Here is a 24905-nt window from a genome sequence, read left to right as displayed (position 1 = left end):
CCAGGACTCACTCACTGCATGGCAGCAGTGGCCATGGCCATGGCCTCAAGCATTGAGTCCGGCCTGGTTTAGGCACCCCCAGCAGCGGCCGCACTGCTGGAAGCTCCCTCCACCCAGGCCCCTCTCGCCACAAGGCAGTGCATACCATGAACTGTCTAAATGTCTCATGTATGCATGGATTCATATTGGTATATTCGTGGAAATGGCAAGCTCATTCTAAAATGTGTAGACACTCAAAGAACCTGAAGTGTAGGTTTTGGAGGCTGTAGTGTAGCAAGGGAAGCCTCCGCCTATGGCAGCAGCATACCATATGGGACCTAGTTTGTGTTCCAGCTGCTCCACTTCCAATCCAGGTCCCTGCTGTTGGCTTGGGAGAGTAGTGGAGGATGGCTTGGGAGAGTAGTGGAGGATGGCTTAAGACCCTGGACCCCTGCATCTGCATGGGAGGCCCAGAGGAAGCTCCTGGCTTTGGATCAGCCCAGCTCTGGCCACTGCAGCCACTGGAGAGTGAACCAGCAGAGGGAGGCTCTTCTCTGTCACTGTAGATCAACCTTTCAAGTAAATATATACTAATATTTTAAAAAATATTTTCATTGGAAAGGCAGATATACGGAGAGGAGGGGAGACACGCCGCTGGGCCTCGGCATGCATTTTTGATAGGACACAATACCCATGGATACCCACTTCAGGGAGTGGGAGCAAAAGTGCAATCCACACATTGCAGGATTAAAAAACTTGAATTTGGGCCTGGCGGCGTGGCCTAGCAGCCAAAGTCCTCACCTTGAACACACCGGGATCCCATATGGGCACTGGTTCTAATCCTGGCAGCTCCACTTCCCATCCAGCTCCCTGCTTGTGGCCTGGGAATGAAGTCGAGGACGGCCCAAAGCTTTGGGACCCTGCACCCGTGTGGGAGACGCGGAAAAAGTTCCTGGCTCCTGGCTTCGGATTGGCACAGCACCGGCCGTTGTAGTCACTTGGGGAGTGAATCATCGGACGGAAGATCTTCCTCTCTCTCATCCTCTCTGTATATCAGATTTTACAATAAATAAATAAATCTTTAAAAAAAAAAAAAAACCTTGAATTCAGATTTCTCACACAGCTGCCGGGGAGCTGAGCTGTGTCCTGCTGGTGGAGTCTGCAGCCACTGCCTGCCAGCAGCACCGAAGAGCTGGTTCTCCAGCAAGCAGCATCAGTGGGCTGGGCGGCAAGGACTTGGAGCCGCCCCTTGCTGTCTCCTGGGGCACCCCCAGGAGTGAGGACGCTACAGGGAGACATCAACACAACCACAGATGGAAAAGACGCCAGCAGGGGGATGTGCTTGGAAGCTCAGGACAAAACGGAGGGCTACACAGCCAACACAGCACTCAGGGGCACCTATTTGAACACGTGGTCACTGCTGGAGCCACGTGCTTCTTCCCAAGCCCTTGGGCCGCCCTCTGCACTTTCCCAGGTCATCAGCAGGGAGCTGGGTCAGAAGTGGAATGGCTGAAAACAAGAACTGGTGCCCATGTGGGATGCCAGTGTATATAGGTAGTGGGTTTACACTAAGCTACATCACTTGCCCTTTTCTTTCTCTCTCTCTCTCTCTTTTTTAACGATTTATTTATTTTTATTGGAAAGGCAGATATATAGAGAGGAGGTGAGATAGAGAGGAAGTTCTTCCATCCGATGATTCACTCCCCAAGTGACTGCAATGGCTGGAGTTGAGCCAATCCGAAACCAGGAGCCAGGAGGTCTTCCACTTTGCCCACGCGGGTGCAGGGTCCCAAGGCTTTGGGCCATCCTCAACTGCTTCCCAGGGAACAAGCAGGGAGCTGGAAAGGAAGGAGGGATGCCAGGATTAGAACTGGCGACCATATGGGATCCCAGCCGTGCAAGGCAAGGACTTTAACCACTACGCTATCGCGCCAGGCCCCCTTTATTTCTCTTTTAAAAATAATTATTTAAAAGGCAGCACAACAGAGACATGGAACATCACAGAGATCTTTCACCCACTGCTTCACTCTCCCAACAGACCACAGCAGCCAGGGCTGGTCCGGGCCAACAGCAGGAGTCAGGAACCCCTCCGGGTTCCCTCCCACCTCCGGCATGGGTGACAGGGTCCAAGTACATGGCTGTCTTCCCAAGCGCACAAGCCGGGAGCCGGATCCAAAAGTGGATCAGCTAAGACTCAGCGGTGCTGCAGTGTGGATGCTGGCACCAGGAGAGGCAGCATACCCTGCTAGACTGCCACAGAGTGGGCCTGCGCCCTGCCATTCCTGAGCCAGGTGACCTAAAACCCACGTGCTGGAGGGCTGGCCCCCCGCTGTGGTGGTGTGGGGGGGCTTTTAGAGGCGGAGTCTAGTGGGAGGAGCCGAGTGTTAGACCCGGTGGTTGAGGCTGGTCTGTGGGGCCACCCCGGGGCTTGTCCCCCTCAGGGACTGCCCACCAGGGACACAGCGAGCACCCATGGGCCGTCATCGCTCAGCATGGCCCTGACCCTGGCTCCAGCCCAGACCTGGCCCCCCGCCCGGGCCTATCTATCCCTGGTCTGAGTGGGGAGCTGCGGTGGTAGTGGGGGGCGTAAATCAGGGACACAGCCCTCCACCCCGGGGGACACCCAACTACTCCCCCACCCCGCGGGACACCCAACCCTGCCGCTTCCTCCCAGAGCTTCTGCTGCCCAGACTCATCCTTCATTTCCCACTTGGTCTGGTGTAAAGTGATCTTTCCAGAACTATTGTTCCGGGACAAAAAGCCCCAGCGTGACTTCCTCTGTTCCAGCTAGGGGGGAGGCTCCCGGAAGGATAACAGGAAATGAGCTTGATATGCGTGGGTGTGGGCTTCCCAGTTGGTTGCGGTTTTTCTCCATCTTTGCTAGAATGGGGCGAAGGGGCAGGGAGGGAATGGGAGGGGGCAGCAGGGCCCTGGGTCCTGGGCTGTGGCTGCCACCATGGGAGAGCTGGAGGCGAAGGAGGGTCGGGAGAGAGCGGTGTGGAAGAACAGCCGCCAGCACTGGGGCTGAGGGAGCTCCTGGCAGGGGAAGGGCGGCCAATGAGGGAAAGGCTTCCGGGGTGTGGGAGGGGCACCTGCTTCTCCAGGTAGAGCAGCAGGAAGTGACGTTTTCTCCTACAATGGCAGCAGCCCGAGGTGACAGCTGGAATCCCAGCTGTTCCATTTCGGATCCAACTCCCATACGGCTGAGAAAGCAGCAGAAGATGGCCCGAAGGAGCCAGCACTGTGGCATAGTGGGTGAAGCCACTCCCTGCAATGCCCTGGCTGAAGTAACCACGTGGGCAGTGAACCAGTAGGTTTAAGATATCTCCCTCTTTCTCTCTGCAGCTCTGCCTGATAGATAGATGTAAGATGGCCAGGTCTTTGGGCCGCTGTACCAACGTTGGAGACCCCGATAGGAATTCTGGCTCCTCTTCAGCCTTGCTGAGCCCTGGGGGGTGCAGCCACTGGAGAGCGAACACGATAGAAGATCTCTCTTGGACATGGTGTGATTACCTAGCATCGAAAGTCCTCGCTTTGCACGCGCTGGGATCCCTTATGGGCAGCGGTTCTAATCCCGGCTGCCCCACTTCCCATTCAACTTCCTACTTGTAGCCTGGAAAAGCAGTCAAGGATGACCTGAAGTCTTGGGACCCTGTACCTGCATGGGAGACCCGGAAGAAGCCCCAGGCTGCTGGCTTCAGATTGACTCAGCTCTGCTGTTGCAGTGGCTTAGGGAGTGAATCAACGGGTGGAAGATCTTCTCTGACTCTCCTCTCTGGATAACAAACTTTCCAATTAAAAATAATAATAATAAATCTTAAAAAGAAGAAGAGGCCTCGCGGCATGGCCTAGTGGCTAAAGTCATTGCCTTGAACATGCCGGGATCCCATATGGGCGCTGGTTTTAATCCCAGCAGCTCCAGTTCCCATCCAGCTCCCTGCTTGTGGCCTGGGAAAGCAGTTGAGGACTGCACAAGATCTTGGGACCCTTCACCCATGTGGGAGACCTGGAGGAGGTTCCTGGCTCCTGGCTTTGGATCAGCTTGGCTCGAGCCATTGCAGTCACTTGGGGAGTGAATCATCAGACAGAAGATCTTCCTCTCTGCATATCTGACTTTGCAATAAAAATAAAATAAATCTTGGGCCTGGCGTGGTCTAGCGGCTAAGTCCTCGCCATGAATGTACCAGGATCCCATATGGGCGCCAGTTCTAATCCCAGCAGCTCCACCTCCCATCCACTCTCTGCTTGTGACCTGGGAAAGCAGTTGAGGACAGCCAGAGCTTTGGAACCCAGCACCCGCGTGGGAGACCCGGAAGAGTTTCCTGGTTCCTGGCTCCGGATCGGCACAGCACTGGCCGTTGCACTCACTTTGGGAGTGAATCATCAGACGGAAGATCTTCCTCTCTGTCTCTCCTCTCTGTATATCTGCCTTTCCAATAAATAAATAAATAATAAAAATAAAAAATCTTAAAAAAAAAAAGATTTATTTATTTTTATTGGAAAGTCAAATTTTGCAGAGAGAGGAGAGCCAGAGAGAAAGATCTTCCATCTGGCTCACTCCCCAGGTGGCTGTGACAGCCAGAGCTGAACTGATCCTAAGCCAGGAGCCAGGAGCTTCCTCCAAGTCTCCCATGCGAGTGCATAGTCCCAAGGCCCCAACCAGGATACAAACTGGCACCTACATGGGATCCCGGCACATGCAAGGTAAGAGCTTTAGCCACTAAGCTATCACACTGGGCCCTCAGGAATTGAATTTTTAGAATCACTTAAAATGTGACAAACAACAAAATGACTACACAGGGGTAAATTGGACAAAAGTAGCTAAGACCTATTCACTGGGAACTACGGAACGTTACATCAAAGGAATTCAAGTTCTGCTGACTCACTGGAACATGTTCTGTCTGTGTGTGAAAGAAGCAGAGGCAGAAAGAAAGTGTTTCCACCTCCTGGTTCCCTCTCCCAATACCTGCAACAGCCGAGGCGGGGCCAGAGGCCAGGAACTCCATCCGGTCTCCCAAGCAGGGAGCAGGAGCTCAAGGCTTGGCCAGCCTCTACTGCGTCCCCACCCAGGCCCCTTAGCGGGGAACAGATTGGCCGGAGCAGAGCCAGCTCTCCAACTCCGCACTCCAACACGGATGGAGTTGGAGGCATAATGGCGTCACTGGTGGCAACATGGTGCTGGCTGCTGCATGAGACACTAAAGCAAACCAAGCAGGTGCGGAGTCAGCGAGATCGCGGACGGCCATCCGCACTGAGGCAGACGTCCGTCTGTCGCTGATTGAATCGGGTTAGGACGCTTTACATGGGAAGAGCTGATGCTAACACTTATCGGGCAGTAGAAAGGAGGAAGTGGGGGAGGAAAGTAGAAGAAACTCGATTTCAAGATGGATAAGACTCAAGACTGTGGAATTGAAATAAAGATAAACAGAGGGTAGCTGAGGTTTGGTGAATCAGCTAAGAAAGTGGGTCACCCACATTCTCTGTCCACGTGTGTCCGTGGTTTCAATCCTGGCTCTGCTTGCCATCCAGTTCCCTGCTAGTGTGCGCCCTGAGAGGTGGCAGGTGACAGCTCGAGGGCTTGGTCTCTAGCCAACGTGAGACACCTGGAAGAAGCTTCGGGATCCTGGCTTCCACCTGTAACAGCTCTGGCCATTACAACCATGTGGGAGGTAAACCAGCGGATGGAAAACTCTAAGTAATTCTGGCAAATAAATCTTATCAAAGCAGCATTAACGGGGCCTTGCAGCATCCAGTCTGTGACGCAGCCTGCTGGGTGCTGCGCCCCTGCGCCTCCTGTCCTGCCATGGTCAGTGCTGGCGTCAGGCCCCGAGGTTTCCTTCTCAGAGAAGAGGCCCCCAAGCTTGAAGCCAACACTACCCACGGAGGCATCCATTTCCACGACTTTCTGGAAGACTCATGGGGCATCCTCTCCTCCCATTCCCGGGACTTCACCCAGGTTTGCAGCACAGACTTGGCAGAGCTGCAAAGCAGACACCAGCATTTGCCAAGAGGAATGTTTTTTTTTCTTTTTTTTTTAAGTTGGACTGAATTCTTTTTTTTTTTTTTAAGATTTATTTATTTTTATTGGAAAGTCAGATATACAGAGAGGAAGAGAGACAGAGAGGAAGATCTTCCTTCCGTCCGATGATTCACTCCCCAAGTGACCACAACGGCCAGTGCTGTGCCAAACCGAAGGTAGGAACCAGGAACCTCCTCCAGGTCTCTCACATGGGTGCAGGGTCCCAAAGCTTTGGACCATCTTCAACTACTTTCCCAGGCCTCAAGCAGGGAGCTGGATGGAAAGTGGAGCTGCTGGGATTAGAACCGGCGCCATACGGGATCCTGGCATGTTCAAGGTGAGGACTTTAGCCGCTGGGTACCGCCAAGGGGAATGTTAAGATGATTGCCCGTGCAGCATACAGCACCGAGGACCATCTTGCCTGGAGTAAGGGCATCATTGCTTACATTCATGCTGCATCCCCAGAGGAGCTGCCTTTGCCTACCGTTAACAACAAGCATCGGGGCCTTGCCACCTGTTGGGCATGCGGTACCCAGCAGAGAGGGACCAAAGGAACGTGCCGTGACAGCTCATGTTCATGCTTGGGCCTGGTAAGAAGTTGTCTCCCTGCAGTGACGCTAGCAGGAATGAAGTCTCTCACGGGCTCCTTGTTGCCCTCCTCCTCATCTGCACTATGACACGTTTCTCTTTTAGCCTTTCCTGTTAGGTGGACCTCTTACAGTTCCCCTTCTCTTTCTTCCTTGCCCGTATTATGAAACACTTCTTTTTTAGCTACATTTTGGGGGTGTCTCCTCTTAGGGGAGTTTCTTGCAGATTCCCCTTCTAAAATTATAATAACAGCTCTAATTAAAGCTGATATAATCCAAAAACTAACTTGAATATCTTCTATCCTTCTGGCCTTTTCAGCATTTTTCTGGGTAAAATTCTTAAATCCAGTTTCTAGTGTCCATTCATCTGGAGACCAACGATTATATTAACCAATAAGCTCGAAATAAGAACGCAATTGCTGCCTAGTTACCTTTGCTCCACTTTTCACTAAAAAATTCTGCATAAGAGAGATAAACGACTGTTCTACACTGCTTCTGGCCCATTGTCCCACTCACCACTTTCTGTGGGGGTCCCCGCTGCACTTTCTCTTCTTTCAAGTCCCTGTTCAGGCGCCACTTGTCGCTGTCCCGCAGCAATGGACTTGGTGCACGGAGCCGAAAATAACACGCGAGGACCCTGACTGATGGTCAAAGCCGAAGCTTGTTAGTGGCATCAGACTTTATACACTGAGGGTCACAGGGGATAAGGGAGGAAGTATTGAGCTCTTCAACAATACTTTTGTTTGGAACTTTTGTTTTGTATATTCCACCAAGTGTTCTCATTCACGTGCTGTCCACTCAGCTGTTCTCATACAAATTCTATCCAATCAGTTATTGAAAAGGTATCCATTCGCTTGTTATCGTACAAATGTTATCCTATCGATTGTAATCCTGCGCTCGCTGACTTTCTAGGATCACAGTGTCCTCCTGCAAATCCCATGTGGGTACTGACTTTAATCCCAGCTCTTCACTTCCCACCCAGCTCCCTGCCTGTGGACTGGGAAAGCAGTCAAACATGGCCCAAAGCCTTAGAACCCCGCATCCATGTGGAGACCCAGAAGAAACTCCTGGCTCCTGGCTTCGGATCAGCTCAGCTCTGGCCTTTGTGACCACTTGGGGAGTGAACTGCGGATGAAAGATCTTGCTCTCTGAATCTCCTTCTCTCGTCTTTCCAATAACAATGAATAAATCTTAAAAACAAAAACAAAAAACAAAACAAACAAACAAAAACCTGGGGATGGCACAGTGGCCTGGCAGGTGGAGTCCTCGCCTTGAACGCACTGGGATCCCATATGGGCACTGGTTCTAATCCTGGCAGCTCCACTTCCCATCCAGCTCCTGCTTGTGGCCTGGGAAAGCAGTCGAGGACGGCCCAAAGCCTTGGGACCCTGCACCCGTGTGGGAGACCTGGAGGAGGTTCCTGGCTCCTAGTTTCAGATTGGCACAGCACCAGCCATTGCGGTCACTTGGGGAGTGAATCATTGGACGGAAAATCTTTTTGTCTCTTCCCCTCTCCCTATATCTGACTTTGCAAAACAAATAAAAATGTAAGAAAAAAGAACTTAGAAGTTTAACTTTGAAGTTCTTTAGTTGTCATTTTCATCATAACTGGAGGAAAAAATAACTGTGCACCTTTCTGGTAGGTGACTCCAGTCGGACAGTGAGTGGGCTCCTCAGATTCTGAGCCGTTTCAAAAAGGGGATGCATGTCTGCCCTGGGGGAGGGGCCGGGGGTGTCCCAGAGGTGTGTCAGGTACACGTGCCATGTGCCTTCCACCCAGATTGTTTAGCTACATTAGCCGGCTTCTTTTTTTCCTCTTTTCTTTTATTATTATTATTATCATTTTATGATGCAGTTCCATAGGCCCTGGGATTTCCCTTACTCTCTCCCCATGCCTTTGAATTCCCCTGTGTTATTACTATAATATAGTTCTTCATAAACAGTCGTATGTCCATCATTGCAGGCATGGACAATGGCAGGGAGTCCAGCATCCCCCTTATTGTCAAGACATAGTTTCGTTGTAAGTCCATCTTTGTCTGGAAGTGGAGATGCATACTACACTGTATCCTCACATCTGGATATGAGAGTCTCCATTACACAGCTACTGTACATTCCCTTAAATAAAAAGCCATGAAACACAATCAACACCAGGATGAAAAATAGAAATGTACAATGCCATGAAGTTAAATAACATGCTACTGGATATGACAATCTCCGTTACACAGTACTGGACATCCCCTTAAATGAAAAGCCACAAAACAAAATCAACAACAGGAAGAAAGCAAGAACTTAAAAACACCATGAAGTTAAATAACATGCTACTGGATGACTAATGTGTTACTGAAGAAATGAAAAAATCAAGAACCTTCTTAAAGAAAATGATGCTTCTGTATGATTTATGTGTCATTGAAGAATTTAATTAATGAGAAAAATTGTTTTGAAGAAATGAAACTAAATATGAAAACATCAATATCCATGAGATACAGTTTCCTCTTTGTTGGTGAGATATGTCTTCTGTAGGCAACAAATAGATGGGTTTTGTTTTTTAATCAAGTCTACTAATCTATGACTTTTTTAAAAGATTTATTTATTTATTGGAAAGTCAGATATACAGAGAGGAGGAGAGACAGAGAGGAAGATCTTCCTTCCGTCCGATGATTCACTCCCTAAGTGACCGCAATGGCCGATGCTATGCCGATCCGAAGCCAGGAGCCAGGAACCTCCTCCAAGTCTCCCACATGGGCACAGGGTCCCAAGGCTTTGGGCCGTCCTCAACTGCTTTCCCAGGCCACAAGCAGGGAGCTGGATGGGAACTGGAGCTGCCAGGATTAGAACCAGCACCCATATGGGATCCTGGCGCGTTCAAGGCGAGGACTTTGGCTGCTAGGCCACGCCGCTGGGCCCAATCTATGACATTTGATTAAGCTTAAGCCATTTACATTTCAGGGTTAATATGTATGGGTGGTAATTTGGTTGTGTCATTTTAACAGTGGGTTGTTCATTGGTTTAGTCTTCTGTTGTTGTTTTCCTGGGATGTTCTTCACACTTGCCTTTGGTTTTGGTAGGTGCTATTCCTCTTCTCTGTCAAGAGAACATCTTCAAGTATCATTTGTAGGGCAGGTTTGGAAGAGGCAAATTCTTTTACTGTGGAAGAATTTGATTTCATTTTCAAAGACAAAGGAAAGCTTCGCTGGGTATGTTATCCTGGGCTGACATTTTTTTTTTTTTTTTAATTTTAGAATCTGGACTATGTCACTCCATTCTCTTCTTGCCTGTAGAGTTTCCTGTGAGAGGTCTCCTGTGAGCTTAATTGGCATTCCTTTATATGTCAATTGATTTTCTTCATGTGTACATTAAGGATCTTTTCCTTGTGTTTGACTGAAGAGAGCTTGATGATCTTATGTCTTGGTGAAGATTGCTTTTGATCAAGCCTGTTTGGAGTTCTGTGCCCCTCCTGGATCTTGTTTCCCAATTCTTTCTCTAGATTAGGGAAATTTTCCCTTATTGTTTCATTAAATACGTTTGTAAACCCAGTGCCTCTTTCTGCATCTTCCGGGACTCCCATAACTCGTATATTAAGCCTCTTAATAGTGTCTTTCAATTCTTGAATACTTTTTTTGGCCTGATCCAGCTCTGCTTCCAGCTTTTTGTTTGCTTCCCTCTGATGACAGCAAATATCTTCCAATTCTGAGATTCTTTTTTCTTGCTTAATTCTATTTTGGAGACTCTCCACTGTACTTTTAATTTGCTCTACTGTGTTCTTAATTTCTGATATATCAGCCTTGATTTGCTTTATTGCTGTTATTTCCTGTTTAACATATTCCTTAAATTATTTAAACTCTTGTATGTGCTTCTCATTATTGATCAGAAGCTTTATAATGAGTTTTATTGGAAAGTCTCTTCAGAAGAGGAGAGACAGAGAGCAAGGTCTTCTGTCCACTGATTCACTCCCCAAGTGACAACAGTTGGAGCTGAGCTGATCTGAAGCCAGGAGCCCAAAACCTCTTCCGGGTCTCCCACGTGGGTTCAGGGTCCCAAGGCTTTGGGCCGTCCTTGACTGCTTTCCCAGGCCACAAGCAGGGAGCTGGATGGAAAGTGGGGCAACTGGGACATAACTAGCACCCATATGGGATCCCGGCACATGTGAGGCAAGAACTTTAGCCACTAAGCTACTGCATAGGGCCCTCAGCAACTCTTAAAATAAGTCCTTTTATTGTTATTTTGTCTATTAAGACAGCATGTCGCATGTCCGTGTACTCCAGTTTGATCCCAGGCCCTGTCTCCTGACTCCCTTTTATACCAGGGAAGCCTCTAGTGGTTCCAGCCCACACTTAGGGGCCTGTCACCTTTGCTGGAATCCAGGCAGTTTCCAGCAGTGCATGGTGCCCAGCCCAGCCCAGCCGTCTGCCTTTGCCTCTCCAAAACTAAACAAGAAACTGTATTACTGCTACACTAAGACACTCTGGGCATCACTTTTCTATTTTTTTTTGAAAGGACGAAGGGGGCTCGAGCGCATTGAGACTCAAAGGGTCAAGTCACTGCCTGCGACGCTGGTTCAAGTCCCAGCTGCTCCACTTCAGATTCCCTTTGCTACAAATGCACCTGGGAGAGTGGCAGAAGACACTCCGAGTGCCACCTGTGTGGGAACCCTGGAAGGAGTTCCTGCCTTCTGCTCTCATTGGGTCCTCCCTGACCGTTGGAGGTCATGTAAGGAGTGAGCCCATGGCGGAAGTCCTCTGTCCTGTCAATCCATTTCCTTGTCACTCCACCTTTCAAATAAATAAGAAGGGAATATAAAGCAGAAAGAGTGATTCTCTTGGGAGGAGGGAGAGGATGGAGTAGAGGAGACAAACAGATATCAGATCTTTTAAAAACATCTACTTGGGTTGATGCTGTGCTGCAGTGGTTAAAACTGCTGCCTGCCGTGCAGGCATCTCACGTGGAAGCTGGTTCAGGTCCCAGCTGCTCCACTTCCCGTCCAGCTCCCTGCTTGCGACCTGGGAAAGCAGTGGAGGATGGCTCAAGTGCTTGGGCTCCTGCACCCATGTGGGAGACCTGGAAGAGACTCCTGGCTCCTGGCTTCGGACCAGCCCAGCTCCAGCAGCTCGTGAGCGTCTGGGGAGTGAACCAACAGATGGAAGATCTCTCTCTCTCTCTCCTCTCCCACACACTTCGTCTCCTTCTCTCTCCTTCAAATACTCTTTTAAAGCAAATAAAGAAATGAAACATATTTCATGGAGATCTTTGAAAATAAATGGAAGTTCACATGTTAGGCAGAGAGGTAACAACTTGAGAAGCAGCCCCCCAATAACTGAAGATAAAAGCAGTCATACTGGGGGGCGCCAGGGACCTTGCACACCGGCAGCGCGGGCTGGGCTCGCTCAGTGGCGGGCTGGGCTCGCTCAGTGCGGGCTGGGCTCGCTCAGTGGCGGTGCTGACATTTCCTAGGCTTTCAGAGTCTCCATTTCTCCACCGCAGTTTGGGGCGGCCGGAAAGCACAGCTTCGGAGATGGAGTCGTCCTTCGAGTCCAGCTTCTCGGCCAGCCTTGCGGTGTCAGCGGCCTCCGGATGTCTGCCACCGGCCGCCTCGCGCATCTTCAAGACAATCCTGATCGCGATTCCGATGCAGGCAAGACGTGCCTGACCTACCGCTTCTGTGCTGGCTGCTTCCTCAACCGCACTGAGGTCACTACTGGGGTGGATTTCAGAGGATGAGCAAGTGGAAATCGACGGGGAACGCGTCAAGCTCCGGTTATGCGACACAGCAGGACAAGGAGGTTCAGAAAGAGCGTGGCACAGGGCTACTGCTGTACAGAATCGTACCTGCTGTGGTCTTTGTGTACAACATGACCAACATGGCCAGTTTTCGCAGCCAGCCATCTTGGATAGAGGAATGCAAACAGCATTTGCCGGCCAAAATTCTCGTTGGAAACACATGTGACTTGAGAAGTGCCCACAGGGCCCGGCGCGGTGGCGCAAGTGGTTAAGTCCTCGCCTAGCACGCCCGGGATCCCATATGGGCGCCGGTTCTAATCCCGGCAGCCCCGCTTCCCTTCCAGCTCCCTGCCTGTGGCCTGGGAAAGCAGTTGAGGACGGCCCAAAGCTTTGGGACCCTGCACCCGCGTGGGAGACCTGGAAGAGGCTCCTGGCTTCGGATCGGCATAGTATCGACCCGTTGCGGCTCACTTGGGGAGTGAATCATCGGATGGAAGATCTTCCTCTCTGTCTCTCCTCTCTGTATATCCGCCTTTCCAATAAAAAATAATAAAAATAAATCTTTAAAAAAAAAAAAAAACCCCAATGACAATGATCGTGAGGAAGCTGTATTTATGACCTTAGCTCATAAGCTTAAGAGCCACAAACTGTTAGTGCTTAGTTAACCCTTAGTTAACCCGATCGTGGAGTTATCCCAAAGCCTGCCATGTCGTGCTGGTGCTAGCTGTCAGCCTTCATTGTTCTGTCAATTTTGATTGAAGGAAGCATGACACAGCGATGGTTGGAAGCTTAACTCTCCAGTGCAATGGCTGCTCCTGATATGCGTTTCCCATTGTCCACTTCTGTATATTGTGTCGACTTCATCAAGGCTGTCACTGTGAGAACACAGGGAGATTGAAAGCGACGAGTGGGGCCCAGCACGGTGGCCTAGTGGCTTAAGTCCTCGCCCTGAACACACCAGGATCCCATATGGGCACTGGTTCTAATCCTGGCAGCTCCACTTCCCATCCAGCTCTCTGCTTGTGGCCTGGGAAGGCAGTCAAGGACGGCCCAAAGCCTTGGGACCCTGCACCCATGTGGCAGTCTTGGAGAAGGCTCCTGGCTTCAGATCAGCACAGCACTGGCCGTTGCGGTCACTTGGGGAGTGAATCATCAAACAGAAGATCTTCCTCTCTGCCTCTCCTCCTGTCTGTATATCTGACTTTGTAATAATAATAATAATAATAAAGATCTTAAAAGAAAAGAATGAGTGGAGTCAGGATGTCTTTCCTCTGTGAGCCCAGGGAGGGAAGCTTGGCACGGGAGCCTGGTTGCATTCTCTGTCAGTACGTTACTGGCTCTGCTCCTGAGATGGGGTGCAAATGGGGCATATTCTCTCTTAGGACAGAAAGTGGGCTTGCCTGTTCCCTGAGCACCTGCCTTGGGGTGTCAAGGTGTTTGGGTGTGCTGTTATCGATACGTTGTGGAGTCAAGACCTTGAGTCAGTGGCAGGAGAAGAAACCGCATGCTCCCTGGGCCTCAGCCCGAAGAGAATAACTTTTCTGCTAGTTCTGGAAGCCAACTCTTTCTAATTGAGATCAGATCTACAAAAATCATTATTTTTAATAAGAATGAATTGTCTTCTTACTAACTTCTATTAAAATAAGCAAATATAAGCCAGATCTTAGAGCAAGTGGAGTGATATAACAAGGTGCTTTTATATTTTATTTTTCATGTCTTTAAATGAAAACAAAACAAAACAAAACAAAAAACCAAATGGTTAGCATTGGAGGAGGTGTGACCTGGAAGAGAAGTGAGGATGCGCCTGGCTCCTGGCCACAGGAGCCTGCTGTTCGGTTGCTGTAATTTCGGGCCACGTGACTAGCATGGTGTCTCCTTGTCCCCTTCCCCAAGCCAGGTAATGAGCAGATGCTCAATTAGCAAATCAGCTTCCCTTTGGATTGTGGCAGCCCTGAGGGCATGACTCCTTACTCCGAATCCACATGCATTTCTGTAATAATACAGTGTTATTGACATTTTTTTAAGTATTCAAATTTTGTGTTCACAATGAGCTGTTCCTCTTGGGTATGGGAAATAAACGAGACACTGAAAGTGACTGTTGCTCGGTAACAGAAAGCGTAGGTCAAGTTCAAGCGTTTTGACCCTGTTTCCTTTCGGTTTGAGCTGAAGACTTTGCACATAGATCACAGCAGACTCGTTCTGCAGCTGCTCGTGTGGGAGGAGTGGGAGCCATGTGTCCCACGAGGCGTGTGTCCCAGCGAGGCGTGTGTCCCACGAGGCGTGTGCTCCCAGTGAGGCGTGTGCTCCCACCAAGGTGTGTGTCCTGTGAGGCGTGTCTCCCACGAGGCGTGTGTCCCACGAGGTGTGTGTCCCACGAGGTGTGTGTCCCATGAGGCGTGTCTCCCACGAGGCGTGTGTCCCACGAGGTGTGTGTCCCACGAGGTGTGTGTCCCATGAGGCGTGTGTCCCATGAGGCGTGTCTCCCACGAGGCGTGTCTCCCACCAAGGTGTGTGTCCCACGAGACATGTGTCCCAGCGAGACATGTGTCCCACGAGGCGTGTGTCCCACGAGGCATGTCTCCCATGGGGCGTGTGCTCCCACGAGGCGTGTGTCCCACGAGGCGTGTACTCCCACGAGGCATGTCTCCCACGAGGCATGTCTCCCACGAGGCGTGTGTCCCACGAGGCGTGTGTCCCACGAGGCGTGTCTCCCACGAGGCGTGTGTCCCACGAGGCGAGTGCTCTCTGCTTCCCAGGGGCTCTCAGATCATTTTGGAGGAAATGAAGACAAAAGATGATTGTACTCAGCATAGTTTCACAGTGTGGGAAACCAGTTAAACACTTAATCTAGCTTCTGTATGTTGTTCCATTACTATGGCGATCCTGACCGATCACTTTACTGTAAGCAGCAGGGGATTCCAGGAAATGAGCCGACAGTGACCACAAGAAACGATGATTCAGTTGTAAATATTAGACTTCAGGCCCAGCGGCTAAGTCCTCACCTTGAACACACCGGATCCCATATGGACGCCGGTTCTAATCCCGGCAGCTCCACTTCCCATCCAGCTCCCTGCTTGTACCCTCGGAAAGCAGTCGAGGACGGCCCAAAGCCTTGGGACCCTGTACCCGTGTGGGAGACCCAGAAGAAGTTCCTGGCTCCTGGCTTCGGATCGGCATAGCATCGGCCGTTGCGCTCACTTGGGGAGTGGATCGTTGGACAGAAGATCTTCCTCTCTGTCTCTCCCCTCTGTATATCCGCCTTTCCAATAAATAAATAAATCTTTTAAAAATAAATAAATAAATATTAGACTTTACACTGCAGTACATATATTTAGGGCAGAGAAACACATTTTTCTAGAATCATGCTAGAGTTAAAAAGGGAAAATTTGCTTTATCTAAATTAACATTGCTTTGCAACTATTTTTATAGTGAAACAATGACAGCTGTAGTAATTGTGAAAGGTGGAAGTCTTTCTAAAGAAGGGACTGCTCGTTGCTTTTCCAAACCATTTTCTAAAGTGGAGAAGAAAGTTTGCAGACTTTGGAAGCCTACTTAGATTTTTTTCCAGTAATGTTATTACCATGAATTTATTGAAAAGAAACTTTGTTTTCCTAGGAAGTTAGTAGTATCCTTTATAGTTCTGTGAAAGCAGTTATTTTTTCACTTCGATATTTGTAACAACTTTTCATTTTGATTTTTGTATGTATCTTTTTATTCTTAAAAGGACATGCTTAGTTCATGGAGATAAAGCTTTTTAGGAATAATCGAAGACATTTATGAAGAAACCACTCCCAGGATGGCAGCTAACGACTCCAACTCCTTAGCACGCCATTTTAAGTGTATACCTGTATGGGTGTCTATATATATGAATGTATTTTAACTGTGGCTGTTAATTGAAAATATTAGATATGTTTTGGCAAAGTGTTGCTTTGAGAACACAAAGAAACTTACCGCAGGTCTACTAGCTGACAGCCTTGCCTCATGGAAGGTACACGTCTCACTGCTAATAGATGTTCCTCATGGAGTCTCACCAGAAGGTAACTTTGTTGTGGGGTAGTGTCATCCTTACATTTCCTCATGAAGTTCAATAAAGCAGCTTTGCCACACACACAAAAGGTCCTGCTGTGGCCCATGGCGAGCAGGCTGTGTGGCCATTTTCACCGAGATGGACTAAGCCAGGCACTGCAGCCACAGTCCACATTAGTGGGACGCTGCAGAAGTGGGACCTGCACGCAGGCACTCCAGTGTTGAACTTGGGCATTCTAAGGTGCCTTTGTTGTTATTAAATATTTATTTTTTATTTTATTTTTGTTTTAAAGTCAGTGCTGGGCCCGGCGGCGTGGCCTAGCGGCTAAAGTCCTCGCCTTGAACACACTGGGATCCTATATGGGTGCCGGTTCTATCCCAGCAGCCCCACTTCCCATCCAGCTCCCTGCCTGTGGCCTGGGAAAGCAGTTGAGGACGGCCCAAAGCCTTGGGACCCTGCACCTGCGTGGGAGACCCGGAAGAGGCTCCTGGCTTCGGATTGGCACAGCACTGGTCGTTGCGTTCACTTGGGGAGTGAATCATCGGATGGAAGATCTTTCTCACTGTCTCTTCTCTGTATATCTGACTTTCCAATAAAAATAAATACATCTTTTAAAAAAAATAAGGGAAGTCACAGTGCTGGTTCACGCTTCCAACGACCACAGCCACAGATGCCAGGCCAGTTAAAAGCCGGGAGTCATACGCTTCCTCCAGCTCTCCCGTGTGGGTACTCAAGGGTCTTGGTTCATCATCTGCTGCTTTCCCAGGACACAAGCCGGGAATTGGATGGGAGGTGCAGCAGCCGAGACTGGAACTGGCGCCTGTATGAGATGCTCACCCCACCCATAGGCAGAGGTTTAACCTGCGACACCACGGCCCTGGTCCCATGTCATGAAGATTTTACTCTACTTTCTTCTAACAAGTTTAGCTTGCAACTGAGCCCTTTAATTTTATTTATTTATTTTTTTTTGGTATGTGGTGTTAGGTAAGGGTTAGCTTCATTTTTTTGCATGTGTATATCCATTTTTTCCCAGTGCCATTTGTTAGAAAGACTGTCCTCTGTCCCACTGCATGATCGTGGTGATTTCCTTACATAAATCATTTGACCAGGGGCTGGCATTATGCCACAGCAAGTTAAGCCACTGCTCAAGAGACCAGCACCCCACGCTGGAGCACCAGATCCACTTCTGGCTGCTTTGTTTTTGACCCAGCTGCCTGCTGATGCACTTGGGATTGCAATGGAAGATGCCCAAAGTGCTGGGCCCCTGCCATCCGTGGGGGAGACCCCGAGGGCAGTCTGAACTCCAGGCTTCAACCTGAAGCGCCCAGGGGTCATGGCCACTTGGGGATTGAACCAGAGGATGGAAGAAGTCTTACTCTATCTGAATTCAGAAAATAAGTACATCTTTTTTTTTTTTTTAACATAAATACATGTTCAAAACAAAGGGAAAGAAAAAAAATCACTTGGTCACAGCTCCTTTTTCTGGATCTTCTGTCGTGAGCCCGGTCTGTCTCTGTGTTGCACAGCACTGTTTGGTGACTACAACTTTAGAGCAGGTTCCAAGATCAAGTGTAGTTCTCTAATATTGTCATTCTTTTTTTTTTTTTTTTTCAATTGGAAAGTCAGATACAGAGAGGAGCAGAGACAGAGAGGAAGATCTTCATCTGATGATTCATTCCCCAAGTGGCCACAATGGCTGGAGCTGGGCTGTTTCAAAGCCTGGAGCTTCTTCCGGGTCTCCCACGCAAGAGCAGGATCCCAGGACTTTGGGCCATTCTCGACTGCTTTCCCAGCCACAAGCAGGGAGCTGGATGGGAAGTGGAGCTGCTGGGATTAGAATCGGCGCCCATATGGGATCCCGGCGCGTTCAAGATGAGGACTTTACTAGACTACCGCGCCATGCTCTAATGTCGTTTTTTTGTTAAAGGTAACTTGGGATTTTAAAACTAAAGGACAGGGCCCAGCATGATAGCGTAGTGGTTAAAGTCCTCATCTTGCACACACCAGGATCCCAAATGGGCACCGGTTCTAATCCCAGCAGCCCTGCTTCCCATCCAGCTCCCTGCTTGTGGCCTGGGAAGGCAGTCAAGGATGGCCCAGAGCCCAGCAGAGCTCCTGGCTCCTGGCTTTGGATTGGCTCAGCTCCAGCCGTTGCGGTCACTTGGGGAGTAAACCATTGAATGAAAGATCTTCCTCGCTGTCTCTCCTCCTCTCTGTATATCCACCCTTCCAATAAAAATAAATAAATCTTTAAAAAAAAAAACACGAAAGGATTGAGACTTTCATTTATGCAAAAAAGAGTTAGATTTTTCAACATGGGAAAAATATGTAAAATAGTTGAATTTAAAATCTGCTCTTAGTGTCTGGGTATGGACAAGTCTTGGCTGGCTGAAACATCCAATATCAAGAACCAGAATGGATTGTGCTCCGCCCAGCAGAGCCAGTGACTTGGACAAGGAGAGGGTCTGGGGATGAAACACCGACAGGAGATCAGCGATGGTGGAAGTCTCTGCGAAGTCTCGCTTTATTGCTCCTTCCCCTCTCCTTATATACTCTTCTCCCCATCCTCATTTAGCAGGATATTGGATACAGATGAGTCCAATCAATCTAGGTGTTTTTAGCCACAAGCCCAGTTCCTGTTCCTGCCCAGGCTAAGGAGCACTAATCAACCCCTTAGCCCACAACAGGATTGAAGGCTAGCAAAGAGGGCTGGCCCATGAAACCACCAGTATGCATGAGATCTGGCAAAGGGAGAGGTTCAGATGAAGAAACTTGGGCAACTCCTCTGTGGGACACAGTCCCTACAGGTGAGCACAAGAACTATGACAGGGAGCAGTCCAGGCCAGGCCAGAAAGATACCCACGGGCATACATTTGGCATAGGTGGGGGCAGCCCAGGCTGAACCCGTTCCCATCACCTGCTGGTGAATCCAAGCACTAGAATAGAGTGTGGTGCGGGCCAGGTTCGGCCACGACACAAATCAGTGCACATTATGGAATGCCAAGGTGGGGTGAGCCGTACCAGATGTGGTCGCAGCGCCCAAATAGCACATGTGAGAACCGGGGAGGGAAGGGGCAAAGCTGGCAGGAGGAATGTGGAGGGCTCCCCTGCTGGAACCACTCCCACTGGAGAGCAAAAGTTGGGATGGGGGCAGGCCAGACCGAGCAGGGCTACTACACCTGTGGGCCTCATGTGAGCTAGATCAGGGAAAAGCCAGGTTGGGCTGACTGTTCTGATAGGTACAAGCAAAAACTAGAGTGGGTGAGGGTTGGTTGGGCTTTGCCACAGCATCAGCTGGCAGAGGCTGGCACTGGGGCTAATTCTGTCAAGTTAAACTCCAGAACCACCTGGAGAGTGCATAATCCGGGAGTGGGAGTGGGCCCAGAAGGGAGATAGTGGGCACCTCCCTATTGGGTTGCCATTCCCACTCTTGGGTTAGCAAGAAAACCAGGACAGGGGCAGCTGTGGCTAGACAGAAAGGCACCCACCAGTATGTGTGTGAGCTGGATAGTAGGGTTGGTTGGGCTGAACTAGGCTTCAATGCCTATTGGCATATATGAGAGCTAAATGGATGTGGGATAGACTGGACAAGCCTGCTGTACATACTGGCAAGCATGGGAACCAGGGCAGGGGTGGCCCTGGTGGGGGTTACTGTGGGTTGCTCCGACTAGGCTGCAGCTCCCACTGGTTTGCGTGAAGGCCGAGTGTGAAGTGGGTGAGATCGAGCTGGACTACAACACCCATTGGTTCCAGTGGAAGACAGGGCTGGAAACAGAACCAACCCAGCAATTGCAACGCCCAGCATGTGCATAAGCTGATTGGGGTGATGGACTGTGTCGGACCATGTACTGGCAAGCACACACAAGAATCAGGTCTGGGATCACTTCAGATGAAGTTTCTTTGGGAATCCCTCCAACCGAACTGCTGATCTCAGAGCACCAACCATGAAGAGACTATGGGAGCCAGTGGATTCTGAAGAGATTTCATCGTGCTTAGAGCAACGAGATTGGCAGCAATTCAGAACTGTTGAACTATCAAAACTGCTCAAGCAGGACCCTCGGCGCATGCCCCACATCGGGCACCTGGGATGGGTGGGAGGCTGGGTGGGGCTTCTCCTTTGTTTCTCCCCTGACCTCAGACACAGGGGGAAAAGTGATGATATTAGTGTGGACACGATGGTCTTACCCACTCCTGTAGCCCCTGGCCCTCTGTACCCTAAGCAACTAAGTCAGATTATGTAAAAAATAATAATAAAAGAAAAGAAAAATGGAAAAAATAAAATCTGCTCTTAAATATCTTTTTAAAGATACAGAGAAAAGATCTTCCATCCACTGGTTCATTTCCCAGACAGTTAAAACAGCCAGAGCCGGGCTGATCCAAAGGCAGGAGCCAGGAGCTTCTGTCACATTTCCCGCGTGGCTGCAAGGGTCCAAGCACTTTGGTCACCTTCTTGTGCTTCTCCCAGGCACATTAGACAAAGAGAGAGAGAGAGAGAGAGAGAGAGAGAGAATTTCTGTTTGCTGATTCGTTCCTCACATTGCTGTGACAGCTGAGACTGGGCCAGCCTTAAACCAGGAGCTCGGAGCCTTCGGATCTCCCCCTGTGGTTCCTAAGTGCATGAGCAGGGGGCTGCATCCAAAGTGGAGCAGCTGGGACTCAACCTGGTACCTATATTGGATCTAATAAAGATAAATAAATCTTTTTTTTTTAAGATTTTTTTTTAATTGAAAGGCAGATATACAGAGAGGAGAGACAGAGAGGAAGATCTTCTGTCTGATGATTCACTCCCCAAGTGAGCGCAACGGCCGATGCTATGCCGATCCGAAGCCAGGAGCCTCTTCCAGGTATCCCACGAGCGTGCAGGGTCCCAAAGCTTTGGGCTGTCCTTGACTGCTTTCCCGGGCCACAGGCAGGGAGCTGGATGGGAAGCGGGGCTGCCGGGATTAGAACCGGCGCCCATATGGGATCCCGGGCGTGCAAGGTGAGGACCTTAACCACTGCGCCACTGCGCCAGGCCCAAATCTTTTTTTTTTTTTTAATTAAATATTTTGGAGATATGAGGAAAAATATTTAAAGATACTTAACGGTGTGTCCAGCATTGTGGTACTTTGTAATCCAGCTCCCTGCCTCCGTGTTTGGGCCTGTGACCCCATATGAAAGCCCGGGAGGGAGCGAACAAGCAGGAGAAAGACTTTTTCTCTCTCACCTACCCCTGCTGCCTTGCCTTGCACATAAACATTAATAAAGCAGTGAGTAGGGTTGCTGTTGGCAATGCATATATTCATTTCTAATTTCTAGGCTCTTGTCAGTGTGGAGGTAAGAACATTTAGTAGAGGGCAACACTGCGGCATCGCAGGCCCAACAGGCACCGCAGATGCTGCTCCATTTCTGCTCCAGCTCCCTGCTAATGCGCCCAGGAACGCAGGGGAGGATGGTCCAAGTGCTCGGGCCCTGCACCCACGTGGAAGGCCTGGAAGAGGCTCCTGCACATCCAATGGGCACACAGACAAAGTAGATTTGACAATGCACCCTTGTCCCAGAGCCGCAGGTGCAGCCTGGGAAGGTGGATATATTGACCTGACAGTGAAAATGATAGCATCATTTTGTAGGGATGTGAGAGTTTCAGGTCACTTGTGTTTTAACTAGTCACATCGTATCACTTTCGAAGGACGGTAGTTATAAAAATGTATTACTTGCAAACCGAGGACACCTTCTACACCATGAAAAAAACATCATCGCTAAAGAGTATATCGAGCCCTGAGCAGTAGCCTAGCAGCTAAAGTCCTCTTCTTGCACATGCTAGGATCCCATATGAGCGCCGGTTCTAAGGCCAGCAGCCCTGCTTCCCATCCAGCTCCCTGTCTGTGGCCTGGGACAGCATTCAAGGACAGCCCAAAGCCTTGCGATCCTGCACCTATGTGGAAGGCCCAGAAGAGGCTCCTGGCTTCGGATCGGCCTAGCTCCAGCTGCTGTGGCCACTTGGATAGTGAATCAATGGACAGAAGATCTTTCTCTCTGTCTCTTCTCCTCAATATAATGTTAAAAAATTATCAAGAGGAGGTCACTGCGTGCTCAGCATGTTGCAGGAATGTTATTAGTAACTGCTTACAATAGTAAAACTTTAACATCCGTTTCCAGGTTTATAGAACAAGCTGCTGATTGAAAAGCAAATGAGCCAGGAAGTGGATGAATCTTTTTTGTTGTTTGTTTACAAGTTTTATTATTATTATCATTTTATGATGCAGTTCCATAGGCCCTGGGATTTCCCTTACCCCCTCCCCAAGTTCCCACCCCCCACTGAGTTCCCCTGTATTATTTACTATAGTATAGTTCTTCATAAACAGTCATATGACCATCATTGCGGGCGTGGACAATGGCAGAGTCCAGCATCCCGTTGTCAACACAGTGTAAGCAGTTTCATTGGGAGTCCAGTCCATCTTTGATCTGAAAGTAGAGATGCATACTGCACTGTATCCTCACATCTGGATATCATAGTCTCCTTTACAGTTACTGTGCATCCCCTTAAATGAAAAGCCACAAAACTAAACCAACAATAGGAAGAAAATAGAAATTTACAATACCATGAAGTTCGCAAGAGGTTTTGATGGTTCAACAGTCCTGATTTGCTGGCAATCTTGCCACTCCAATCGCGATGAAATCTCTGCAGAATCCTTAGAGTCTCTGCCTGGCTAGATATTCATTGCCAATGCTTGGTTGGAATAGTTGATCAATTTGTTCTGTCCTCCATTCTCTGCCATGATACCAGGCGTCCTCTGCAGGCTCCAATGTACTGCCATATCCTCCATGTGCACCTGGATACGCTGTCCACTGCTCCATCTGAGACACCGAGGAGGCCCAGCTCTGACACATGCACTCCACGGTCAGACCAGGGAACCTGCACTTCTCTCCACGGTTGGGGTTCTGAACCCAGCAGTTCAGTTGGTGGGGAATCGCCCAAGAAACCTCATCTAAGGCCATCCCAGTTCTGATACTTGTGTGTTTGCCAATACATGGTCAGGCACAGTCCATCACCCCAATCAGCCTATGCACACACTGGTAGTTGCAATTGCTGGGTCAATTCTGTCTCCAGGCTCGTGTTTTACACAACCCAATGGGTGTTGGAGTCCAGTCCGATCCTACCCATCACATATACTGCCTTCACATAAACCAGTGGGAGCTGCAGTCTAGTCGGAATAACCCACAGTAACCCCCACCAGGGCCGCCCCTTCCCTGGTTCCCATGCCTGCCAGTACGTACAGCTGACTGGTCCCATCTGTCCCACACCCAAATCGGCTCTTGTACATGTCAATAGGCATTGAAACCTAGTTCATCACAACCAGCCCCACTATCCAGTCCACACTGCTGCCAGCGGGCACCTTTCTGTCTAGCCATTTCTGCACATGACAGAATTTGCACCCCCCATGCCAGCATCTGCCAGCTGATACTGTGGCAAAGCCCAACTCACCTATACCCACTCTGGCATATGCTTGTACCAAGGCAGATATAGTCAGCCCAGCCTGGCTTTTCCCTGATCCAGCTCATATGTAGGTCATCAGATATCAGGGCACTGCCCGGCCTGGTCTGCCCAATCCCACCTCTCATGTTCACCAATAGGAGTAATGGCCCAGTAGGGGGACCCCTGTATGCCCCCACTGGGTCTGTCCCCACCACCCCCAGGTTTCACATGTGCTGCTTGGGTGCTGCAGCCCAGGCTGGCACAGCCTGCCTCACCTCGGCATTTGCCAGTTTGTGCCGTAGCCTGGCCAGGACCAGCCCACCCCCAATTCCAGTTCAGGTTGGTGGAGGTTACAACCTAGCCCAGCCCTGCCAGCTACCAGTCCCAGCCTTAATGTGGACTGAGTGGCATTGCATCCCAACCTGACCCAACCCACACTTCATCCTGATGCTCAGATTTGCCAGCAGGTGATATGAACTGACCCAGCCTGGCCTGCCCCTAACCTTGCCAAATGTATGCTGGTGGGTACTATTTCCTGGCCTGGTCTGGGCTGCTCCCCATCTTGGTTCTTGCGCTCACCTGCAGGGACTGTGTCCTGCTAGAGGAGTTCCCCAAGCTCCTCCATCAGAATCTCTCCCAATACCAGATTTCACACATACCAATGGGTCCCTGGGCCAGCCCTACTTAGTCCACCTCCTATCTTAGCAGGAACAATGGCCTTTCTTGACCAGCCTTCACTCATTGCAGTACCTGGTTTTGGGTGCTACAGCCCAACCAAGCCTGGTCTACACCCAGAGAGAGCTCACAAATGGCTCAGTAGGGGCAGTGACTTAGCCTAGCCCGTCCTAAACCCACCCTGGTTCTCACAAGCACCAGTGGGTGCTGGAGTCTAGCCCAACCTGACGCATCCCAGACTCAGCCCACACCCATGCCGTGGGATTCTGCAGCTGTATACAGACCAGACCGCAGTGCCGGAGGCCAGCTCCAGCCGAGTTCGGATGCGAGAAGAGTGTGTGGAGTAGGCGTAAAGAGAAAAGAAATGGACCACTACGATTTCATGGTCATAATGAACAATGCAAGAAAACTTTCCTTTACTTATACAGAAGCAGTCACAAACTCTGG

General features: G+C 49.8%; 1 protein-coding gene across 1 annotated transcript in view; it reads left to right on the top strand.

Moving 5' to 3' along the window:
* The first annotated feature begins 5131 nt into the window (after positions 1 to 5131).
* The window catches only part of RELA (RELA proto-oncogene, NF-kB subunit), a 30890-nt gene continuing 11116 nt past the window's right edge, over positions 5132 to 24905 (top strand). Inside the window, 6 exon segments of the mRNA XM_040970797.1 lie at positions 5132 to 5154; positions 12064 to 12197; positions 12200 to 12294; positions 12296 to 12356; positions 12359 to 12393; positions 12396 to 12560. Of these exon segments, the coding sequence (XP_040826731.1) occupies positions 5132 to 5154; positions 12064 to 12197; positions 12200 to 12294; positions 12296 to 12356; positions 12359 to 12393; positions 12396 to 12560 (513 nt within the window).

The sequence above is a fragment of the Ochotona curzoniae genome, unplaced genomic scaffold (genome assembly GCF_017591425.1).
Source record: "Ochotona curzoniae isolate NIBS_2020 unplaced genomic scaffold, NIBS_Ocur_1.0 scaffold_4937, whole genome shotgun sequence".
Classification (NCBI taxonomy): domain Eukaryota; kingdom Metazoa; phylum Chordata; class Mammalia; order Lagomorpha; family Ochotonidae; genus Ochotona; species Ochotona curzoniae.
Note: the sequence above shows the minus strand (reverse complement) of the source record. Positions and strands in the feature narration are given on the sequence as shown.